We start from the raw sequence: 18427 nt of genomic DNA, 5'->3' as shown, positions 1-18427 counted from the left end.
TATTCTATTGAAATATTTATTTAATAAGTTTTTAAATTAAGGTCTACTTCACACATGCTGTTATGAAAACCTTGAGAAATTCGAGATTTATTTATGAGATGTAATATACATGTACACATTCTAAACTAAATATAAAAGCTTTAAATACATGTTACATAAACAAGAATGCTTTTCGACAAGATGATAGCGGAAATAGATTAACAATGATGAGAGTAAATAATTAATTATATATTTTCTTAACAAGTGGAAGATTTGTTTTTTTTACATTTAATACATATATATACATAGGTGTGTGTGTGTCTGATATTTGATGCTTTCGTGATGTATTGTATTAACATTCGAAGATGTTTTTTGAACCGCGTTAGTGTCATTTTTTTATACTGACGTTTCGTGAACATTTCAGCTCACTTCATCAAGATTTCAAGAGCAGTCTGTGTTGATTATTTTATATATATGTATAATGTACCCTGTATATATATATACATATACAGGGTATCCCAGAATTGCCGTACAATCTCTCGTAGGCAGGTAGGTGATGTCACACCAATTCTGGGACACCCTGTATATATATACAGTCGAATCTCGATAACTCGAATTTCAAGGGAAGAGCTAAAATCTTTGAGTTGTAGAGATTTTGACTTATCGAAGTGTCCTTTTCCTTTCCGCGGAGCGGAAGGAAGTGAACACAATTTTCGTCTTATAGAGATTTTCGAGTTATAGACGTTCGAGTTATCGAGGTTTGACTGTATACATATATATATCTTTTTGTGCAATTATTCTACTTTGTTATATATAGACAATTTCAGCAAGTATATACATATGTATATTGCGTATACACACACACACTTTCATTCTGAAATACTTTCTTAACATTCGGTAAATATAAATACCTATACATTTCTCCTTTCTTGCCTTAATTTTATTACAAATAACTGGCTCTTCACACTTCACAGATTTAAAAAATAATTAGTACACAATCTGTTAGGATCAGTAGAAATAGTATTTCTCAATTTATATATAAAAACTTAGTAATTGGATTAATAGAATCAATAAGAGAAAATGAATTATATATCAAAAATATCGTATCATCGTGTTTTTTATATAAAGTACACGTATTTTGTTTTTGTGACATTCAATCGGTGTATTGTGTGTGCAATTAGAATATTCTTGTAAAACTCATAAAATGTTCTTACAAAACTCTTTCGTTCAGTGAAGAATCTACAGAAAAATATAAATAGAAAATATAACAATTCAAATTCTATAGTGTTTGTTTTATATATCCTCCTTTCACATATAGAAACCTCAATATGTTTCTACAGCGTAAAAACTTCTTTCATTGGTAGCGTAAATGCTGGAAGTATATTACTCAATACAGTACATCCCTTAAAATATACTGAGACAATTTTATCACAATTTATTTTCTCACTTAACAGCATCTTTTTTATCTTCTATCTTTGCCGAACATGGCATCCAGAAACAAACCCAAAAACACTGTGAAAGTGCCCATCCATTGTCTAAATGTCAAATTGTTACCAAAGAACAATATAGAGCCTAAGACTGTGAAGAACTTTCTAGTAGTGGTTATAATTGAGCACGGCAACGGACCGAATTCGGCTACGGTCAGAAATATGAAATATTGTCCAAATGCACCGGCTATAGAAAATGTCATTATGTGCCATATAGTAGAAGGATATCGTTGCAGGAAACTAATGAATTCGGACAGTTCTCCCGAAATGACGATTACTGTGCCGCTAAAAATAACAGACCAAACGTTCATGTTAAGCATCATGTGGCCCGACCTTGAATTGTGCTCTGCCCTCATTCGTTCCTGCACCGCACTTGTCAGCCCATCCATTGTTAAAGATAGCAATAACAACAATTCTCCTACTGACAATTGCGACTCTGACTGCTTCTTAGTGACATTGCTGTCTTTGTACATAAACAACGCGACTCCAATGACGATCAACACAATGAATATGTACTTTCTAACTGGATATACCTGCAAATGAAACAACATAATTATCGCAATGAAAAACAAGTACTTGAAAAAATATAGATCTGAAAGAGAGAGAGAATTGTGTCACCTTTTTTCCCAGCAAAACACCGAGTATCATCACTGGGATCGGCTTGCCAGCCTTGCCAATCACCTGGGTGGGATAGCTAACAAATTGCAATGCCATGTTGCTGCACACCATGGCGAGAAGATATGTGAGGGCGGACAGCACATAGTACACGGTCAACGTGGTATCCTCGCCCTGGTTCATCACCGTCATCAAAATTGTCTTAGCAAAAAGATAATTCACCAGGCACTGAACAAAGACTAGCGCGAACATATATGTGAACTTTTCCCGATTCTCGCCGTCACCGTACTGGCCGCGCGTGATCTTCTCCTGGAGCATACCGAAGTAGAAGTAGCACACAAAAATGCCAGCCGCGCATACAAACAGCTTGAAGTGTTTATCGGTGCCAACCATTTCTCAGCTATTTCGCGCGACGTCATATAACGAAACACCTTTGATTTTTTCTTCGCGCTTCTTCTTCTTTTGACGTGTAGCGTCCGGCGAAGTTTCAAACGCGCAGCGCGACCGTGTCAAATCGTACGTGGCGGGCTTTCTTCTTCCTTGCAGTTATGGCTCTCCGAACCCACTCGGTTGGTCCGTACGCCTACATACGCCAGTCTGTGTGTACGTACGTGGTATACGTGGCGGGCAAGCATAGGCGCAAAGATCGGTTCGAGTGTAGAACTGCATATTCGTACGGACAGTGTGAGTTGCAAGTTGAAAAGAGAACGCGATGGTTTCAAGAGGACGTTCTGTTTCTCTTTTATCAACTTGATACATCAACAGCGAGAACTCGAATTGCGACAGCGAAGATCGAAACCGTTTTTTTTTTTTTTTTTAGCAAAAAACGCAACGATATCGAGGATCGATAAATCAAATTAAATTCGAAACGACGATAGCGAAGATTCGAACCAATATTACTTCAGCGCTGTTTTGATACACAATTTCGCGACCGCTAAGTTAGCTCGCAACTGTTGAATAATAATAATAAAAAATTGTTGAATAATAATAATTTAAACGCACAAAAAATCTAATCTTGCTTCAAGAACAAACAAAAAGAAAATGATCGTCTGGCATTATCTGTACAAAATGCAAATAATAATTGGATGTTGCTGTTTATGTACGAACGCCACGAAGAGTAATGACAGCTGTCATTGCGGTAGTAAATTGAATCGACAGGTGATCTTTAGTACTCGCAAAGAAGATTACTGTACCGCGAACGGTTCTAAGATCAATGCGTCAGTTCTCCGAAATGAACGGAAAATCGAAAATATGGTCAGGATTGACGCTGGTGTCTATTTCGTGGGAACGAACAATCCGGTATTCGTGGCGGATGGAGAAGGACCGAAACGTCAGGTAGCATTAGACAGCTTCTACATAGACAAGTTTGAGGTGAGCAATGAGGAATTTGCAACTTTTGTAAATGTCACCGGATATACAACGGAAGCAGAGAGTTTTGGAAATTCTTTTGTCTTCGAAAGTTTCTTGACGCAAAGTACAAAAGACAAAATTAAGGAGATGGTTATGCTGGCTCCTTGGTGGCTGCCTGTGAACGAAGCCTCCTGGCAACATCCAGAAGGTCCTGACTCAAATATCACTTGTAAGTGTAGAAAGGAAAATATATATTTATATCATTAATTTATATCGTAGTTTACATTGCAATTAAGAAGTTTAAATTATTGTAATATTCCATTATATAAACACAAGAAATCTACGATATCTCTTTTTCTCTCTCTCTCATCTTCTTTAAATTCTAAAATTAATTGGAAGGTATGTAGTCAGAATGGATCATCCTGTTGTTCATGTTTCCTGGAATGACGCTGTGGCTTACTGCAGTTGGATGGAAAAGAGACTGCCTACCGAAGCAGAATGGGAAGTTGCTTGTCAAGGTGGACTTTCCGACAGACTTTATCCTTGGGGAAATAAACTGATGCCAAAAGAGCAGCACAAGTAATTTTGAGCTTATTTAAATCTTTTTTTTTTTTTTTTATGTAGAGTGCTTTTGTGCAAGTTTCTCATTAGCATTTCTTGTAAGAAAGATTCATGCTTGATTGTTGTTTTATCAGAGCCAATATTTGGCAAGGCAATTTTCCAATAAAAAACACAGAAGAAGACGGATATAAGGGCACATCGCCGATTACAATGTTTCCGCAAAATAAATATGGCCTACATAATATTGTTGGAAATGTTTGGGAATGGACAGCTGATTGGTGGATAACTAGGCATTCACATGATTTACAAAAAAATCCTGTAGGTATTTTCAGTTGAGAAAAAGTTAAATTTTTTATTTGTATCACGATAAAAATTTATATAGTTTTGAATACGTGCATATACGTTTTCAGATTGGTCCCTTTAGTGGTTCCGACAAAGTGAAGAAAGGCGGTTCCTATCTTTGTCACAAAAGTTACTGTTTTAGATACAGGTGTGCCTCGCGCAGTCAAAATACACCTGAAACGTCAGCTGGAAATTTAGGTTTCAGATGCGCCTTATCAGCATAAATGAGAAGTATTGTACTGAAGCTTACAGATAAAAAAAAAATATCGCCATCAAAAAAATTAATGAATACGAAGTTGTAAAGTAAAATAATGATGTATATTTTAAAAACAAAATGATACGTCCAAAATTTGTGTTCACATTTTTTTAAAAACAACAAATTTATATAGAAATTGTTAAAAACAATAATATATGCATATATACGTGTATATATACTCATCGAATTGATATTACCGACTACTGTACTTTTATACATGCTTTTCGAAATACCAGTTGTTGGTTGGATCTCTCCAAAGTTTCTTTACAAGCTTAGTTTTATGCTAATGATAATATAGGTGGCGGAATTGTCACTTTCACTCGATAGTCTTCTGACATCTCTTTCTGTAAAACATTTCAAACATGATTTTATTGTAGTGTTTAGTAAAGTGAGATTCCTGTCAATTATTATGAACGCGATCACTTTTATCGCGATAGTATTTTTCGCCGAATTATGTTGCGGCACTTTGTCACCACCGACAAAAAAAATCAAGAAAGATAAGGGCAAGACCAGCAAAGTAAGCACATCATATGTATTTGTTTAAAAATATATAAATTTGTAAGAATATATAAAAATATATGTAACTTTGTTTAAAAATATATATTTTAGATGTTGTATGTTAAATATTCGATTTAGCAATTTTCTTACTAGTTCTAGACTTTTTAAAAACTCTAAGGTATTGTTGTATAAAAATATTATATTTCTTGAAGATAAACAAGGGTCCTTTTGATCAAAATGTCTTTCAACGAAACTTGTTAGTGGAAAACCCCAAACAACAGGACATTCTTCGCGAATCTGGTCAATATTTTCAGGACACAAGACACAGAAGATTTCAACAAGATGTCTTGGGATATTGTACACCTGTAAGTAGCTACACATATCTTAAATGCTATCTATCTATTTACATTCACAAAAGTACAGTACCTGTATATACTCACGTTGATTGTAATCCGATTTCTCACAGTGGAATGGAAATGGATTTGAAATATCAAAAATATTCCATGGCAAGTTCACCATGATATCGCCTGTATGGTTGTCTATTCCATTTGGCAATACTTCAAATTATCAATTGTCTGTTCATTCTGTGCAAACCAAATGGATAAAAGAGATGAAGAATTATAACAGCGCTAATCATAGTGTCAAAAGTAAGTTCGAGATTTTGACACATTTTGATTAATAAAAAACACTACTGTGATTATTCTGTTTTAATTGCAGTTCTACCTAGGGTAATGTTCGAACATTGGTCACTAAATGATATTATTAAGATACATAGCAGTACAGAGAATCAAGCTCAATTAATAGTGTCTCTCTTAGATGCTGCCCAGGTTGAATATAAATTTTCTAAATTTATTCGATTATTTTATGTATCTTAATAACTGTCAAAATTCAGCTTGAGAAATGTTATATTTGCAGACGTTCCATTTCGATGGATACGTTCTAGAAATGTGGAATCAGTTTGTGTACGCGGGCGCAAATCTGCCAACTGTTACTTCCATAGCCAGATTTATAGCCCAGAAATTGAAGAAACACAATCTAGATATTGTATTAGCAATCCCACCGTCTAGAAGGTGATGCTTGACGCTTTTCGAGCTTGCATAATTTTCACAATTTTTTGTTTTACAATTTTTGTGTTTCTCGATTTTTTGTTTTCAGTGCTCAAGTTGAATTGTTTGCGAAGCAGCAGTTCGACGAACTTGCGCCATACGTAAAAGCTTTTTCGCTGATGACTTACGATTATTCGAGCATTCAACGACCAGGCCCGAACAGTCCTCTCGATTGGGCCAGACAGTGCGTGGAACTGTTAGTACCAAGAAAAAATGATCCTAGACGATCTCAAGTTCTGTTAGGTATTAATTTTTACGGATACAATTACACTCCGGAAGGTGGCAGAGCGATACTTGCGTCCGAATACTTGGACATATTAAAGTCTTTCAAAGGGAAGATTCAGTGGGACGAGAAAAGTAAAGAACACTTCTTTGAGGCAAAGTAAGACACTTCTTCCAGGCAAAGTATTCGAAAACGATCTATCTCGAATGCCGTTACGTTCAATTGCGAAAACTTAAAATACAACTTGACTTTTTTTTAAATTTATCCTATTGTGGATATAATATAAATTAAATACGTAATCGTCGTGAATTTACATAAATGCATTTTTATATTTTAGATTACCTATAGGAAACGGCTACGTTTTCTATCCTACGTTGCACTCGATTAAGTATCGTCTGGATCTCGCCGAGGAACTGGGCACGGGAATTTCCATTTGGGAATTAGGTCAAGGATTAAATTATTTTTACGATCTGTTGTAAAACCTCACATATTGAATAACATTTTCTATTTTATAATATATATAATCAGTATTTTGGTCTACATTATCCTATGTACAGAACAAGATATGTTTTGTTGTTAAAAATAAAAATACGTTTCAGTATTCATAACATTTGTGTTCTTGCGCTAAACTCGCGTTTAGCAATATCCCGAATATTTAGCTTCGCGTGTTTTCGACGCGCGCACGTACATCCTTGTAATTTGTACTATCATTTTTGTCGTTCGATGACTCTAGTGACGCACGACCTTTAAATGTCATCATGGATTGAGGTCCTTTTACGATGTGATATAGCAACGCCCAAGATAGTTTCATTGGCAACACACTAGAATAATTTTGCGTAAGAAGATTTTCTTGTATAACGTTTTTTTTAATGTTGTTAACGATCATTGAACTCACTATTTAAGTAGCACTAGGAAGTTCATGAATCTAGGTAATATCATCCATCCCTCGTTCGTCAATATACCTGCGACCACCTCTTCGGCAACGAATTCTGGCTCAAGCATCGGTAACATGCTATTGTAAAATAGATTTTGTTTATAATTAGATACATATATCGCGCTATAAATCATATTTGTTTAGCAATAAATCAAAAAGAACAAAAAATACGATACTCGTAAAATTTTTGTAGAATTTCTCTATCGTTTGTGACTTTACAAACCTGGGTTGAACTCCGTGAAACATTCCTGTATTTATTAAGTATGGACAAACCAAAGTCATGTAAATCCCATCGAATCCATGCACCTTTGAAAAATAGTTTAAGATAATAAATATTAATAATAATGATAATAAAAGAAAGAAGACAAATTTGATTAAGAAATGTCCACATAGCACAGAAAAATTGCAAACATCTTATTGCAATATTGTAATATTACAAAGTGCGCAATGTAGATGCAATATGAATGCAATGTGAAAAGCAACATAAAAATGTCCGCCTCTAGCAAGATTGCGCTACATTATCATATCCATATTGCAGCGCAATGTACTTACCTGCAACAATAAATAAAAATATTTCTCTTGTTTTTATTAACTATAATTTACAGTACATATTGTGATTATAATTAGAACCAATTTTGGAGCCGAATGTATCGCATCTATTGTTGCCTCTTTTCCGCGTTGCCGATTGGTTGATTGGTCGATCGAGTCGAATCGAATCGGTAAGATCGAAAGAGTAAATAATGAAAAGCGATTTTGAGACAGTTCGTCGTATATGTAGAGACAATTAAAAACGTAACTAAAGTCACCTTGTTATTTTATAACTTATAACGATTAAATTCGTATATCGTTGCGCAGCTACAGAAATATCGCGAATGCGTCAGAATAAGTTACGGAACAGGTTCGCCGGGCTCGGCAGTGCAAAAACAAATTTATTTATAATCTGTTTTGTAAGAATTGATGAACTGCAGATGTAGCGTGTGTCTCGATTATTTTTTCTTTAGTTGTATATATAATTAAGTTTACGGTGAAGCTAATAAATAATTTATATAGAACTCTATCGAATCACATGCCCGAAACAGTTATTTATTGATACTTAAATTTTTTGTAAATAATGTAAATTGTAGATATATAGTTTTTTTTTTATTTTTCATCTATTTACATTTGTCGATCTTTTATAACAGTCCGATTTTACATCTCTAATTTGGCGTAATATTGTTGTGTGTGTACGATTTTATTGAAAATAATACGAGAAAATTCAGACAAAATCTTATTTGAGTTCACAATCACAAATTTTCCTGTTCGCCCGCTTTGCGATTTCTAATTATTACAAATAATGGCCATGTAATATTAATCCATGTTTGAAAACGGAAACTTAATAACAACTAGTGTGTAGTGACAAAAATTATTAACTGAATTCAGAAGAAAGATTAAGGGGAAAAATACTTAAAAAGAGCGAGTTCACAATATCTCTCATTAAAAAATCCATGTGTACCGCAAAGTGCGCGCTTTTGAGTCGAATGAACACAACATTAAATAATACATATTATATACATATAATTTATTATATATTTATAATATTATACTTTATATTGTATTATATGTATTATATACATACTACAGTAATGTCACTGACCTCCGCCGCGCGGCCTTGGCAGGGCACTGACCTCGGCCGCGCGGCCTTGGCGGGGCACTGACCTCGGGCGCGCGGCCTTGGTGGGGGGAAGTCACTGACCTCGGCCGCGCGATCGCGGCGGTGTTACTGACTTGGGTCACGTGATTACGGTATATATATATATGCAAAAATGTTAATCTGCCTACTTTTATCATTCATATTGCAACTTTTAAACTTTTCTGAAATAAAAAAATTGAATACAAAAGAAAATGCTCTCTATCGTAGCGTCGAGATACGGTTAAAGAGATTTTGAAGCTGCGTTGTGGTTACATGTTACATGTCACATCGCGTCAGCGTTCTCGCACAGCGCATCGGCATGTAAACATTTCAGTTGCTAACACGGTGTAAAAAGAAAGGTGTCCCCACCGAACTATAATATGGAACGCGCCTTGCTATTGTGCTATTGAGCTGTCCGCGATAGAGAGCATCACAACTAGGATCTCTGTCTTTGTCTCGTCGTCGCTGATTGTTTGAAATTTATACGAGTACAGTCCAAGACAAAAGAACAACGAAAAGTAAAGAATGACTGCGTTCAGCAGAAATCAGCGCTCAGCAATTGCTACGCCGAAATATATATATTATACGTTATCAATATCTATAATGTCACAGAAATATTACCCGCGCAATCTCTGCAATATTCCAATATTCCTGCAATGTAACTGCAAGTTTCTGTGCTGGGTGATACGGATAAGTTTTTTATACATACTTTGAGCTCGTGAAACAGACTTTCATGATATCCAATAACAGCAAATTTTGACGCGCTATAATCAGTGCAATTATAAGTTCCTAAGAGTCCGGCGACGCTCGCTATCGTTACAATGTGACCGTGATTGTTCTTCATCATGTCTTTCAAAAACGACTTCGTGATCTATGACAAAACAAAGATAAAAAAAGATCAATAAAATTATAATATAAAATATAAAATTATAATTATAGATATAATCTTTAGATAAGGCATAAATATTAAATAGTATTTTTCATTTAGTGATGTAATCTAAATCCTGCTTAGGTAAAGTTTTATTGTCAAAGAAAGGAAGAGAGAGAGAGATTATATATATTGCATAAATTTTAATGTGTAATTAGATGTGTACTTACCCAATAATGTGACAAAACGTTTATTTTATAAGTTCGATCAATTTCATTATCAGGCAGTTCCATGAAAGTTTTTCCGCACACATATCCAGCATTATTTACCAACAGTGTCACCTGAAACAATGAGAAGCATTAGAAATATTTTAATGTAATTACGCAAAACATTGTATTCTGCCTTAATAGCTAAAAAAAAAAAATAAAAAAAAACTTAATGTTGAATAAAAAACAAGCAAATATTCTCTTGTAAGTACGACTCTTTTCCTCACATTTCCAACTTCAATCTGCACCGCTTTTGCAGTGCGATATACTTCCGCTTTGTCAGAAATATCGCAATAGTACGTGTAACATATTCCACCAATGCTTTTTATCTCTTTCGCAAGTTCTGCAAGACCTATAAAAATCAAGAGTTTTCTTTCTTTCTCTTTCTTTTTTTAAAAAAGTATTGTATTGTAATATTGTAATATTTTTATATAAATATATTTTCAATATATTATCAATATATATATTATCAATATATTATCAATATTTTTAGTCTTACATTGTAATATTTTTGAAGGCGGACATTTCAACGTTACCGTAAGCTTGCAGTAACATTGCAGAAATATTTCGCAACTATCACGCAATATTACAATGTTTCGTTGTAAGATTTATGCAATGTTACTGCAATTTCGGTGCTATATGGGTTTTCTAACAAAGATATGTAAATTTCAGATAAAATATTTGTGATTACAAGAGTTTACACAAAAAATTGTAAATACTTAAATAAAATATGAGCAAAATAATTTCTTACCTTTTTTGTTGATATCCCAAACAACCACGCTAGCGCCGAGTTTGGCAAGTTTCACCGCGATCAATCTACCGATTCCGCTTGCACCACCTGTGACCAGCGCGACTTCACCTTTGATCGATTTTGATCGGTATCGGCGAGGAATAAATGTTAATATTACCGCTTCGGTTGTGTAAACTATCACAATACCGACAAACAACAGTAAATCGTAGATAATGTTCCACGCAATATGCACTGCTTCTTTCAGACTCATCATTTTGTGATCTACATAACAAATATATTGAGAAAGATATCAATTATAATTTTGGTTTTTAAGTGTATATATAAAAGAGATAGTTACGTTATGAACTAGGACAATCTACATAAATAAATAAAGAAGAAAAATAAAAAAAAGAATTGAAGTCACTTTTTCAATCACTTTTTAGCAGAATGTAGAAATGTTCGAACTCAATTTACGCTCCAATTCTGCCGGATATCGTAATTTACTAGAAACATGTAATTTAGTCTTCATGATAGAATAAGATAATTGACCAGTACACATGCCATACTACATGCGGCTCTTTTGCTGCAGCTTATTTAAAAAGATAAATTTTACACTATTTTATAGCACTTTTTTTTATAGCATCTTTAATCAATGTTACGTTTTCACCAACATAAACTTTCCGTCAATTAATACTTTGATCGGTATTTAACGCAACACCGAGTTTGACCAACGTTATAGACCTGTTCTTCTTTTTAGCTGAATTTTTTGTACCGTTCATCTTGTTTCTTTTTTCTTTTATTTTTGAAGATAGCAAGAAATTGAAAAGAACAGACCTTATGTTTTTTTTGTCAAAATCTTACAATTAATCAATATCGCTTTCATACTGTGATAGTTGTAGTTTTGTTGTATATTTACCCCAATAAACTATAATAAGCGTACAAGAAACTTGTTCCACTAATACTGCAAAAATAGTGCGTTCAAGTCGTGATAAGACAAAACTTTATATCAATGTTTTATATGTACAAAGTCGCGAGAATAGAGATGATCTAAGTAACCTGTACTAGATAACCTAAATACATGAAAAAAAGTAGAAGAAGCGGAAATAGTTGTGAATGTACAGCACGCGCGCACACACACACACACACACGCACACACACACACACACGAGTAACATGTTATTTGCAAACACGGTTTTGTATACAAATACGTTACAACTTATTACATTAAAATGTTACAACTTAAATTTTCTAATGTTTTTGTATTAATAAAATATATGTAAGTATTAACAACTTCCCATACAGCACAGAAACTTGCAGTTCTATTGCAGGAATATTAGAATATCGCAGATTGCGTGATAATATGTTTGTGATGTTATTATAGGTATTGGTAACGTATAATACATATTTCGGCGTAAGATAATGGCAAGATTGTAAAACTCTTGCAGAAACATTGCAAAACACTCTCAAAAACTTATTTTATGGTTCGCTATTATGTTATTTTTGATTACAGTGTACGATTTACATATACATATACCTTGTAACCGCCGACGTAGGCAACGCAGATCAGACACGGTGTAACACGCTGACGTATCACGTTGAACTCAACATGTTAAATAATGTAAATAAGGTGATAAGATGATTTTGAGATATTATACCGAAAGTTTATGTGTTGGCCAATAGGACGACAAAAGCAAAATTCAAGTATGGCACTCAACGTGTAAAATTTCTTTAAAATTTTCATTTTGTCAAAATCTTTTTGATTATGGAAAATTATTGCAAAATAGTCTCACGTATAACGTACATAACTACTTCGCGCTGTGCTTACGTGAGTGATACGTGCGTGATATATTATACATACAATATGCGATATAAAAACTGCAATATACATATGCTCAATGATCTTTCAAGTTGCACCGCAACATGAAAATATTCAGAGAATAAAAGAATCGTTATTTAAATAATCACTATTTTTATCGTAGTATATAACGCAAGTTCCTTACATAAAAGATAAAAATAAATTTTGGAAAAAACTTATTTCAAAAAATTGTATTACTATGCGATTACATAAAGATAATTTTACGATAAAACTTTGTACACATGTATAGAACACTACATCATTGTAGAAATTTTCAGTAGCGGCCAAAAACCGATTCTAAAGAGTGAAACACTCCTCATGTGTAAAGTGGCTTTGCGCTTTTCTCGATGTATTTCGAAAACTATTAGAGATATTAAAAAATGTTTTATACAAAAGTCTTATGGTATGAACGCTTCTATTTATCTATATTAATAGGATTCTTTAAAAAATTCGTTTTTATTAAAGTTTTTAAACAATTTTTTCAAAAATTTATTTTTTTTGTAATTCTATTAATATGGCTAAATAGAGAATAGTTTTCTATAAAAGTCTTGTATAAGACGGTTTTTAATATCTCTAATAATTTTTGAGATAAACTGAGAAAAGTGAAAAGCCGCTTTACATATAGAAGGTGATTTCATCCCTTAAAACCGTTTTTGGGCAGCAACTGAATATGTCAATATTCATCTATTGACTTCCCTTAAATGTGTGCAAAGTTTTATCAAAATCAGCATTTTCAGGTTTGCAAGATTTTCTCTCTAAGTAAAATTATTCTTTAATTATGTTTAATTACATTGAGATTATATTGTATTTTTTTATTTTTGTATTTTAATTCGCCAGTTTATTTCCTGTTGTAAAAGACTGCCTTGCTTACAACAGTTTTACAAATTGCTTTATATGACACTATTGATTTGTGGCATATCATTTGATTCGTCTGTGAACTACTTCTACATTGCAAAATAGTTTTGTATATTATTGACACTTGTATTTTAATTTTAATTTGTTTCCTTTAACAGATTGCCTTATAACAGACTGCCTATTTGTAGAGTATTAAAATGTTTTTATCGATGAAAATGTAACGTCGATTATAAAAATAATGTCTATGAATGTCATATAACTGTGTAAAAATAAACAAATATTTCTTTGTTCAAACTCACGTGAAATCAATACAGCACACTCGTAAAATACACTTGATTTTCTTTTGATTCAACATGAAATTATATATAATAGAAGTTTGTGCCATATAATTTTCCGGTGAAAATACTTATGGAAATTTTGTATAATAAAAATGTAGCTTCAGAAATTATGATTCGTCATATAATACATATTACTTCGGTTGGTGAAAGCTAACCAGCACAAAATGGAAAGTTCTACTTCTTTACACTTCTTTGTGATCTATGAAAGCAATAAGCGGCATTTTATCCACAAAATAACTGATAATACAATATTATGCTGTATAATTTTTATATTATAATAAATTGTCTTCTTTTTTTAACTTATGTTTTAGTTTATGTTCTACTTTGCTTTCATCTTCCCGTTTTTAAGTATGACAGATTAATATATCTATATTTAATATATATTTAATACATATTCAAAATACATTTATAACAAATATCTCTTTATAAACTTATTGCAAGTAAAATTTTTATGCGCATTTTTTTAAACAATAACAATAATAATTAAACAATGAAGCAGTAAAATTATCACACGCGCACATGTTCTTTATATTTACATATATTATTATTCAAACTTTGTATTTTTCCTTCTACATCTATTATTTTTAAATATAATATAAAGTTGTGACTCTTACTTTTTTGTTCGTCGGCAAAACAATCCGAAATTTTACACAAATTACGTTGATTCGTCGATTTGTCGAAACATACACTGTGGAAGTTCGGCAGTTTACCGGAAGCCGAGACGCTCGGGATCATGAAATCTTCTGTCGTCGCGACGCGCGCAAGGTGATCGACGAATGTTGACTGCGTACAATCTACGACTTCAGTGCGCCCGAAACAGTGCTACCGCGCTATGAAAGTTTCGCATCATAAATAAGTATTTTGTGCAGAGCACACGCCGGGACGCATTATAATAAAGCACCGCTTTTATCTACAAAGATATTTTATGTACGTACGATATGCATATGAGTAAATCTTGCTGATACAGAAAAGAATGTTTTGTTATCGTTATAATAACTTTTTCAGTTTATTATGCAAATAACAAAGTGAGACTTGTTAAGAACACTAAGTTTTTAGTCTTATCAACAAAACAAGATTCGGCAAGATCATTAGATAAAATCTCAGTAGTAAAAACAAATTCTTTTATCGCAATTGAGCAAAAAATCAAAAGAGAAATGAATGTAATAGTTGTTATTAGGTATGCGTGTATATAAGAAAAGATAAATAAGATATAAAGCAAGACTTAGTTTTTTGTTTTGTAAAACTCTTTTACTTCAAAGAGTTATATATATATATATACAGGGTCCCAGAATTGGTGTAACATCTCTCGTTACGCGCGTAAGCCCGATGTACGCTTATTCGCGGATCTTTGTTAATTAAAATTTCGATAACTATTGCGAATCTAGCAAAATGTTATAATAGGACTTATCGGATCACAAAGGGAGGTCGCGACGTTGTACCAATCGATTTGGACGAAATTTATAGGATCGATAGATGACTATGTGGAGTATTGCAGGGTAAAATAATAAGACGCACTACTCAAGCATTCGCGAGAAAATCGAATTTGAAAATTTTGAGTTATTGGAGTACAAATTAGTTCGATCCGTTTTTTTGTGTTCAAAAATGCATTTATTTCAAAACAAAATAAATGAACAGATTAATTAAAGTATTGTACATCGCTGGCTACTACTTTTTCCCATCTTTCAGGCAATTTTCGAATTCCATCTCGAAAAAATGACTCGTCTTTGGAGGCGATCCAAATTTGGAGCCAATTTTCGATTTCTGCGAAAGAAGTGAACCGGTGACCTGCCAAATCGTGCTGCATCCTTCGGAACAATCAGTAATCAGAAGGAGCAATATCCGGAGAATACGGCGGGTGCGATGAAACATCCCATTTGAGCGTTTCCAAATATTTTTTTACGACTTTTGCGACACGAGGCCGAGCGTTGTCATGAAGAAGAATAACTTTATCATGTCTTTGCTCGTATTCCGGCCGTTTTTCTCGCAATGCACAGCTCAAACGAAGCAATTGTAGCCGATACAGATCGCCTGTAATGGAATCGCCAGGTTTCAGCAGCTCATAGTAAACAACACCCTTTTGGTCCCACCAGATACAGAGCATGATCTTCGAACCATGAATGTTCTGCTTTGGTGTTGATGGTGAGGTCGATGGCACCGATTGACCGGACTTAGCGTAGTATTTTTTCTTCTTGAGGTTGTCGTAGAATATCCACTTCTCATTTTTTGAGCAAGTTCTGCTTGATTGATACAATAATATTTGCATGATACATTTATATTCTCTTTTTTTCTATTTTTCTGTTAACACTAGTTGCAATAACAGATTGTATATTGGACATTTTACTAGTACACTCCTTACTCCTAAAAAACGTTCAACTTGACTGTAAACTTTCAATATTCAGCGTTATACGTTCTCTTTATCATGAGATTATTATCAAGTTGCATGAATTTTTTCTAGCAATTTCATCTAACGACAAACTTAATAACGACTTTGCGCAAAGCTAATTCGTCACGTACATTGCAGCGAACATTGTACACAGTATATTTTTCTTTAGAAAAGCCGTGTGAATGGGCAAATCTACGACGTAGAAACTGCAACATTTCTCAATAACCCAACTCAATTCCAAATGATAACTAGTATCTCATATTTTTTTTCATACATATAATTTACATTGCATATGTATTTTATACTTGTTGAAAGCAATACCTAGCAAATACATCTCAATGTAACATATATATCTTATATGATTCTACATAATATATGAAATATACTGGTTATATAATAAAGAGTATTAGTGACATACTTGCGTTTACTGGATATTCATTACGCGATCCCTTGAAAGAAGAATATACATTACATTAGTAGAGTTACTCAAAGTTGAAAATGTGTAAACAAATATAACGTGTGATCTTGTTACTAAAAAAAAGAAAAATCTTGAATTAAATTCTTATAGATCGTTTTTCTGTAGTTGTAGTTTGTATGTAAACAAAATTTCAAAATTTCTTTATTTAATAATTAATAAATATATTATTTAATCAATTAATTATCTAATCAATTATCTAATTATTTGTATAATTAATTTTTATTAAATTTGTAATTAATTTTTTAATATTCTAAGTTTGTAAGGAAATGAGCATTTAAATACGTACATTTTTTGTTTTCAGATGTCAGTTTTGTCTTGATATTTGTACGGATGTGCATTTTTCATCATCAAAACTTTGATAGCGCATTTCACGATTTCTTCTCTGACATCAAGAGAAATGTAGGTGCATTAAAGGTGGAAGCACTTTTCCCCCCGCATGCGAATCTAGTGAAAGGATAACGTTCTGCCAAACTGGGACGCTTGCAACTGACTTTGTGCAGAAGAAAGAAATATATACAATGACGTTTTCTATAGTATTATGTGTCGTGAAATTATACATGTATATTATACACGACGATCTGTTGGTGCGCTTGGCGTATATAATACGAAATGCAAGTTAAGAAAAAGAAAAAGAAAGAAGAGCGAGAATTTTCGTCCGTGCAATTGCCGATTTCTATCATGTACTTGTTAACCATTTAAAACACTATGACTTATACGCGTGCCCGTATGAGCAAATAAAAAAGTGCAGAGAACATTGCAAAGAACATACATCAACATAGTTGACTCGCGTTGACGCGCTGAAAAAAATTGCACAGGAGGTCGTTGAATTTTTCACGCGTCTCTTTTTTCAAAACTGTCTAGTACATTCAAAAAACAAAAAAATCGCAGCTTTGATCTTTGTCAGATATTGTAGCAAAAAAATTAATGATCATTTAAGCGGATAACTTGTGTTTTGATTGAATTTACGTGGTGAAAAAAATTTTTTTAACAACTGAAGACAAGTTATATTTACGGCATGTTACGCTTTATGAGGTTTGGAAAGATGGAAGTTGGAACTGCCGTAAAAAAAAATTAAAAATGTCTATCATAATTATGCACCAGCAGTTCAAACTGTTAAAAAAAGGTTTACGAAATTTAGATGTGTGATTTCCACTTTCACAACTACCCAGGGATACGTTCCAAAATCTTACTTTGGTAACCGAAAACTATAGTACACGTGACGCAAAATATAGCATTTTAGTAACCAAGATAGGATTTTGAAACGTACCCCAGCTAGCAAGCTTACGTGTTATGGCTGCGTTCCGAGTTACGCATATGCGCGCATTTATCTATATTATACGTGACGTGTACTATAGATAAATGCGCGCATGTGCGTAACTCGGAACGCAGCCTATGAAGTGATTTTGATGACTACGACTTTAAGAGAATGCTGAACCCTGAACCTTATAGCGATTTCGGCTGGNTTGCACCGACTGCACATTTCGGGTGTCGGTGCAAATTGTGTGTTCGGCTGGGCGAATGGCAGCAGTTCTTTGCTGGTTCCGCGTATTCGTCTGAGCTCAGTACACCGCATAGGTGCATGTTGGGTGTACACAAAGTGGCTCTCACAAATTAGTCGGAGCCAGTTAGTGTAA

At 33.5% G+C, this 18427-nt stretch overlaps 4 protein-coding genes across 7 annotated transcripts; 2 read left to right on the top strand and 2 right to left on the bottom strand.

The window, feature by feature from the left end:
- Positions 1–340: 340 nt before the first annotated feature.
- Positions 341–2856, bottom strand: LOC109864062 (solute carrier family 35 member B1). The gene is made up of 2 exons (XM_020444899.1): positions 2085–2856; positions 341–1999 (listed from the first exon to the last, which is right to left on the bottom strand). The coding sequence occupies exons 1-2, from the start codon at positions 2472–2474 to the stop codon at positions 1442–1444; spliced, it is 948 nt and encodes a 315-aa protein (XP_020300488.1). The 5' UTR covers positions 2475–2856; the 3' UTR covers positions 341–1441.
- A 137-nt stretch (positions 2857–2993) lies between these two features.
- LOC109864061 (sulfatase-modifying factor 1) lies at positions 2994–4656 on the top strand. Its single transcript, XM_020444898.1, has 4 exons — positions 2994–3660; positions 3839–4010; positions 4127–4310; positions 4403–4656. Exons 1-4 carry the CDS (start codon positions 3123–3125, stop codon positions 4556–4558), a joined length of 1050 nt encoding a protein of 349 aa, XP_020300487.1. The 5' UTR covers positions 2994–3122; the 3' UTR covers positions 4559–4656.
- A 94-nt stretch (positions 4657–4750) lies between these two features.
- LOC109864170 (chitinase domain-containing protein 1) lies at positions 4751–7022 on the top strand. Its single transcript, XM_020445129.1, has 7 exons — positions 4751–5107; positions 5301–5453; positions 5555–5735; positions 5806–5915; positions 6004–6158; positions 6244–6576; positions 6755–7022. The coding sequence occupies exons 1-7, from the start codon at positions 5000–5002 to the stop codon at positions 6894–6896; spliced, it is 1182 nt and encodes a 393-aa protein (XP_020300718.1). The 5' UTR covers positions 4751–4999; the 3' UTR covers positions 6897–7022.
- Positions 7023–7052: 30 nt separating this feature from the next.
- LOC109864171 (short-chain dehydrogenase/reductase family 16C member 6-like) lies at positions 7053–14726 on the bottom strand. Of its 4 annotated transcripts, none has more exons than XM_020445130.1 (8): positions 14547–14726; positions 10906–11166; positions 10382–10506; positions 10119–10229; positions 9730–9891; positions 7575–7657; positions 7313–7429; positions 7053–7238 (listed from the first exon to the last, which is right to left on the bottom strand). In XM_020445130.1, exons 1-8 carry the CDS (start codon positions 14665–14667, stop codon positions 7073–7075), a joined length of 1146 nt encoding a protein of 381 aa, XP_020300719.1. In that variant the 5' UTR covers positions 14668–14726; the 3' UTR covers positions 7053–7072. The 4 variants fall into 4 exon arrangements, with proteins under 4 accessions (XP_020300719.1, XP_020300721.1, XP_020300720.1 ...); XM_020445132.1 differs by lacking the exon at positions 14547–14726 and adding an exon at positions 13894–14020; XM_020445131.1 differs by lacking the exon at positions 14547–14726 and adding an exon at positions 12419–12478.
- Positions 14727–18427: the final 3701 nt, after the last annotated feature.

Source organism: Pseudomyrmex gracilis, unplaced genomic scaffold, assembly GCF_002006095.1.
Source record: "Pseudomyrmex gracilis isolate BER0280 unplaced genomic scaffold, ASM200609v1 scaffold_17, whole genome shotgun sequence".
NCBI lineage: Eukaryota > Metazoa > Arthropoda > Insecta > Hymenoptera > Formicidae > Pseudomyrmex > Pseudomyrmex gracilis.
Note: the sequence above shows the minus strand (reverse complement) of the source record. Positions and strands in the feature narration are given on the sequence as shown.

Excerpts from the sequence above, each read along its gene's own strand:
- LOC109864062 (XM_020444899.1), bottom strand. The coding sequence starts at position 2,474 with ATGGTTGGCACCGATAAACACTTCAAGCTGTTTGTATGCGCGGCTGGC. Across the intron at positions 2,000-2,084 it reads GTGTTTTGCTGGGAAAAAAG|GTATATCCAGTTAGAAAGTA; the intron begins GTGACACAATTC and ends TTTCATTTGCAG.
- LOC109864061 (XM_020444898.1), top strand. The coding sequence starts at position 3,123 with ATGATCGTCTGGCATTATCTGTACAAAATGCAAATAATAATTGGATGT. Across the intron at positions 4,011-4,126 it reads ATGCCAAAAGAGCAGCACAA|AGCCAATATTTGGCAAGGCA; the intron begins GTAATTTTGAGC and ends TTGTTTTATCAG. Across the intron at positions 4,311-4,402 it reads ATGATTTACAAAAAAATCCT|ATTGGTCCCTTTAGTGGTTC; the intron begins GTAGGTATTTTC and ends ATACGTTTTCAG.
- LOC109864170 (XM_020445129.1), top strand. The coding sequence starts at position 5,000 with ATGAACGCGATCACTTTTATCGCGATAGTATTTTTCGCCGAATTATGT. Across the intron at positions 5,454-5,554 it reads TCTTGGGATATTGTACACCT|TGGAATGGAAATGGATTTGA; the intron begins GTAAGTAGCTAC and ends GATTTCTCACAG. Across the intron at positions 6,577-6,754 it reads GAACACTTCTTTGAGGCAAA|ATTACCTATAGGAAACGGCT; the intron begins GTAAGACACTTC and ends TTTATATTTTAG.
- LOC109864171 (XM_020445130.1), bottom strand. The coding sequence starts at position 14,667 with ATGATCCCGAGCGTCTCGGCTTCCGGTAAACTGCCGAACTTCCACAGT. Across the intron at positions 11,167-14,546 it reads TTTTGCCGACGAACAAAAAA|ATCACAAAATGATGAGTCTG; the intron begins GTAAGAGTCACA and ends TTTGTTATGTAG. Across the intron at positions 9,892-10,118 it reads ACGTTTTGTCACATTATTGG|ATCACGAAGTCGTTTTTGAA; the intron begins GTAAGTACACAT and ends GTTTTGTCATAG.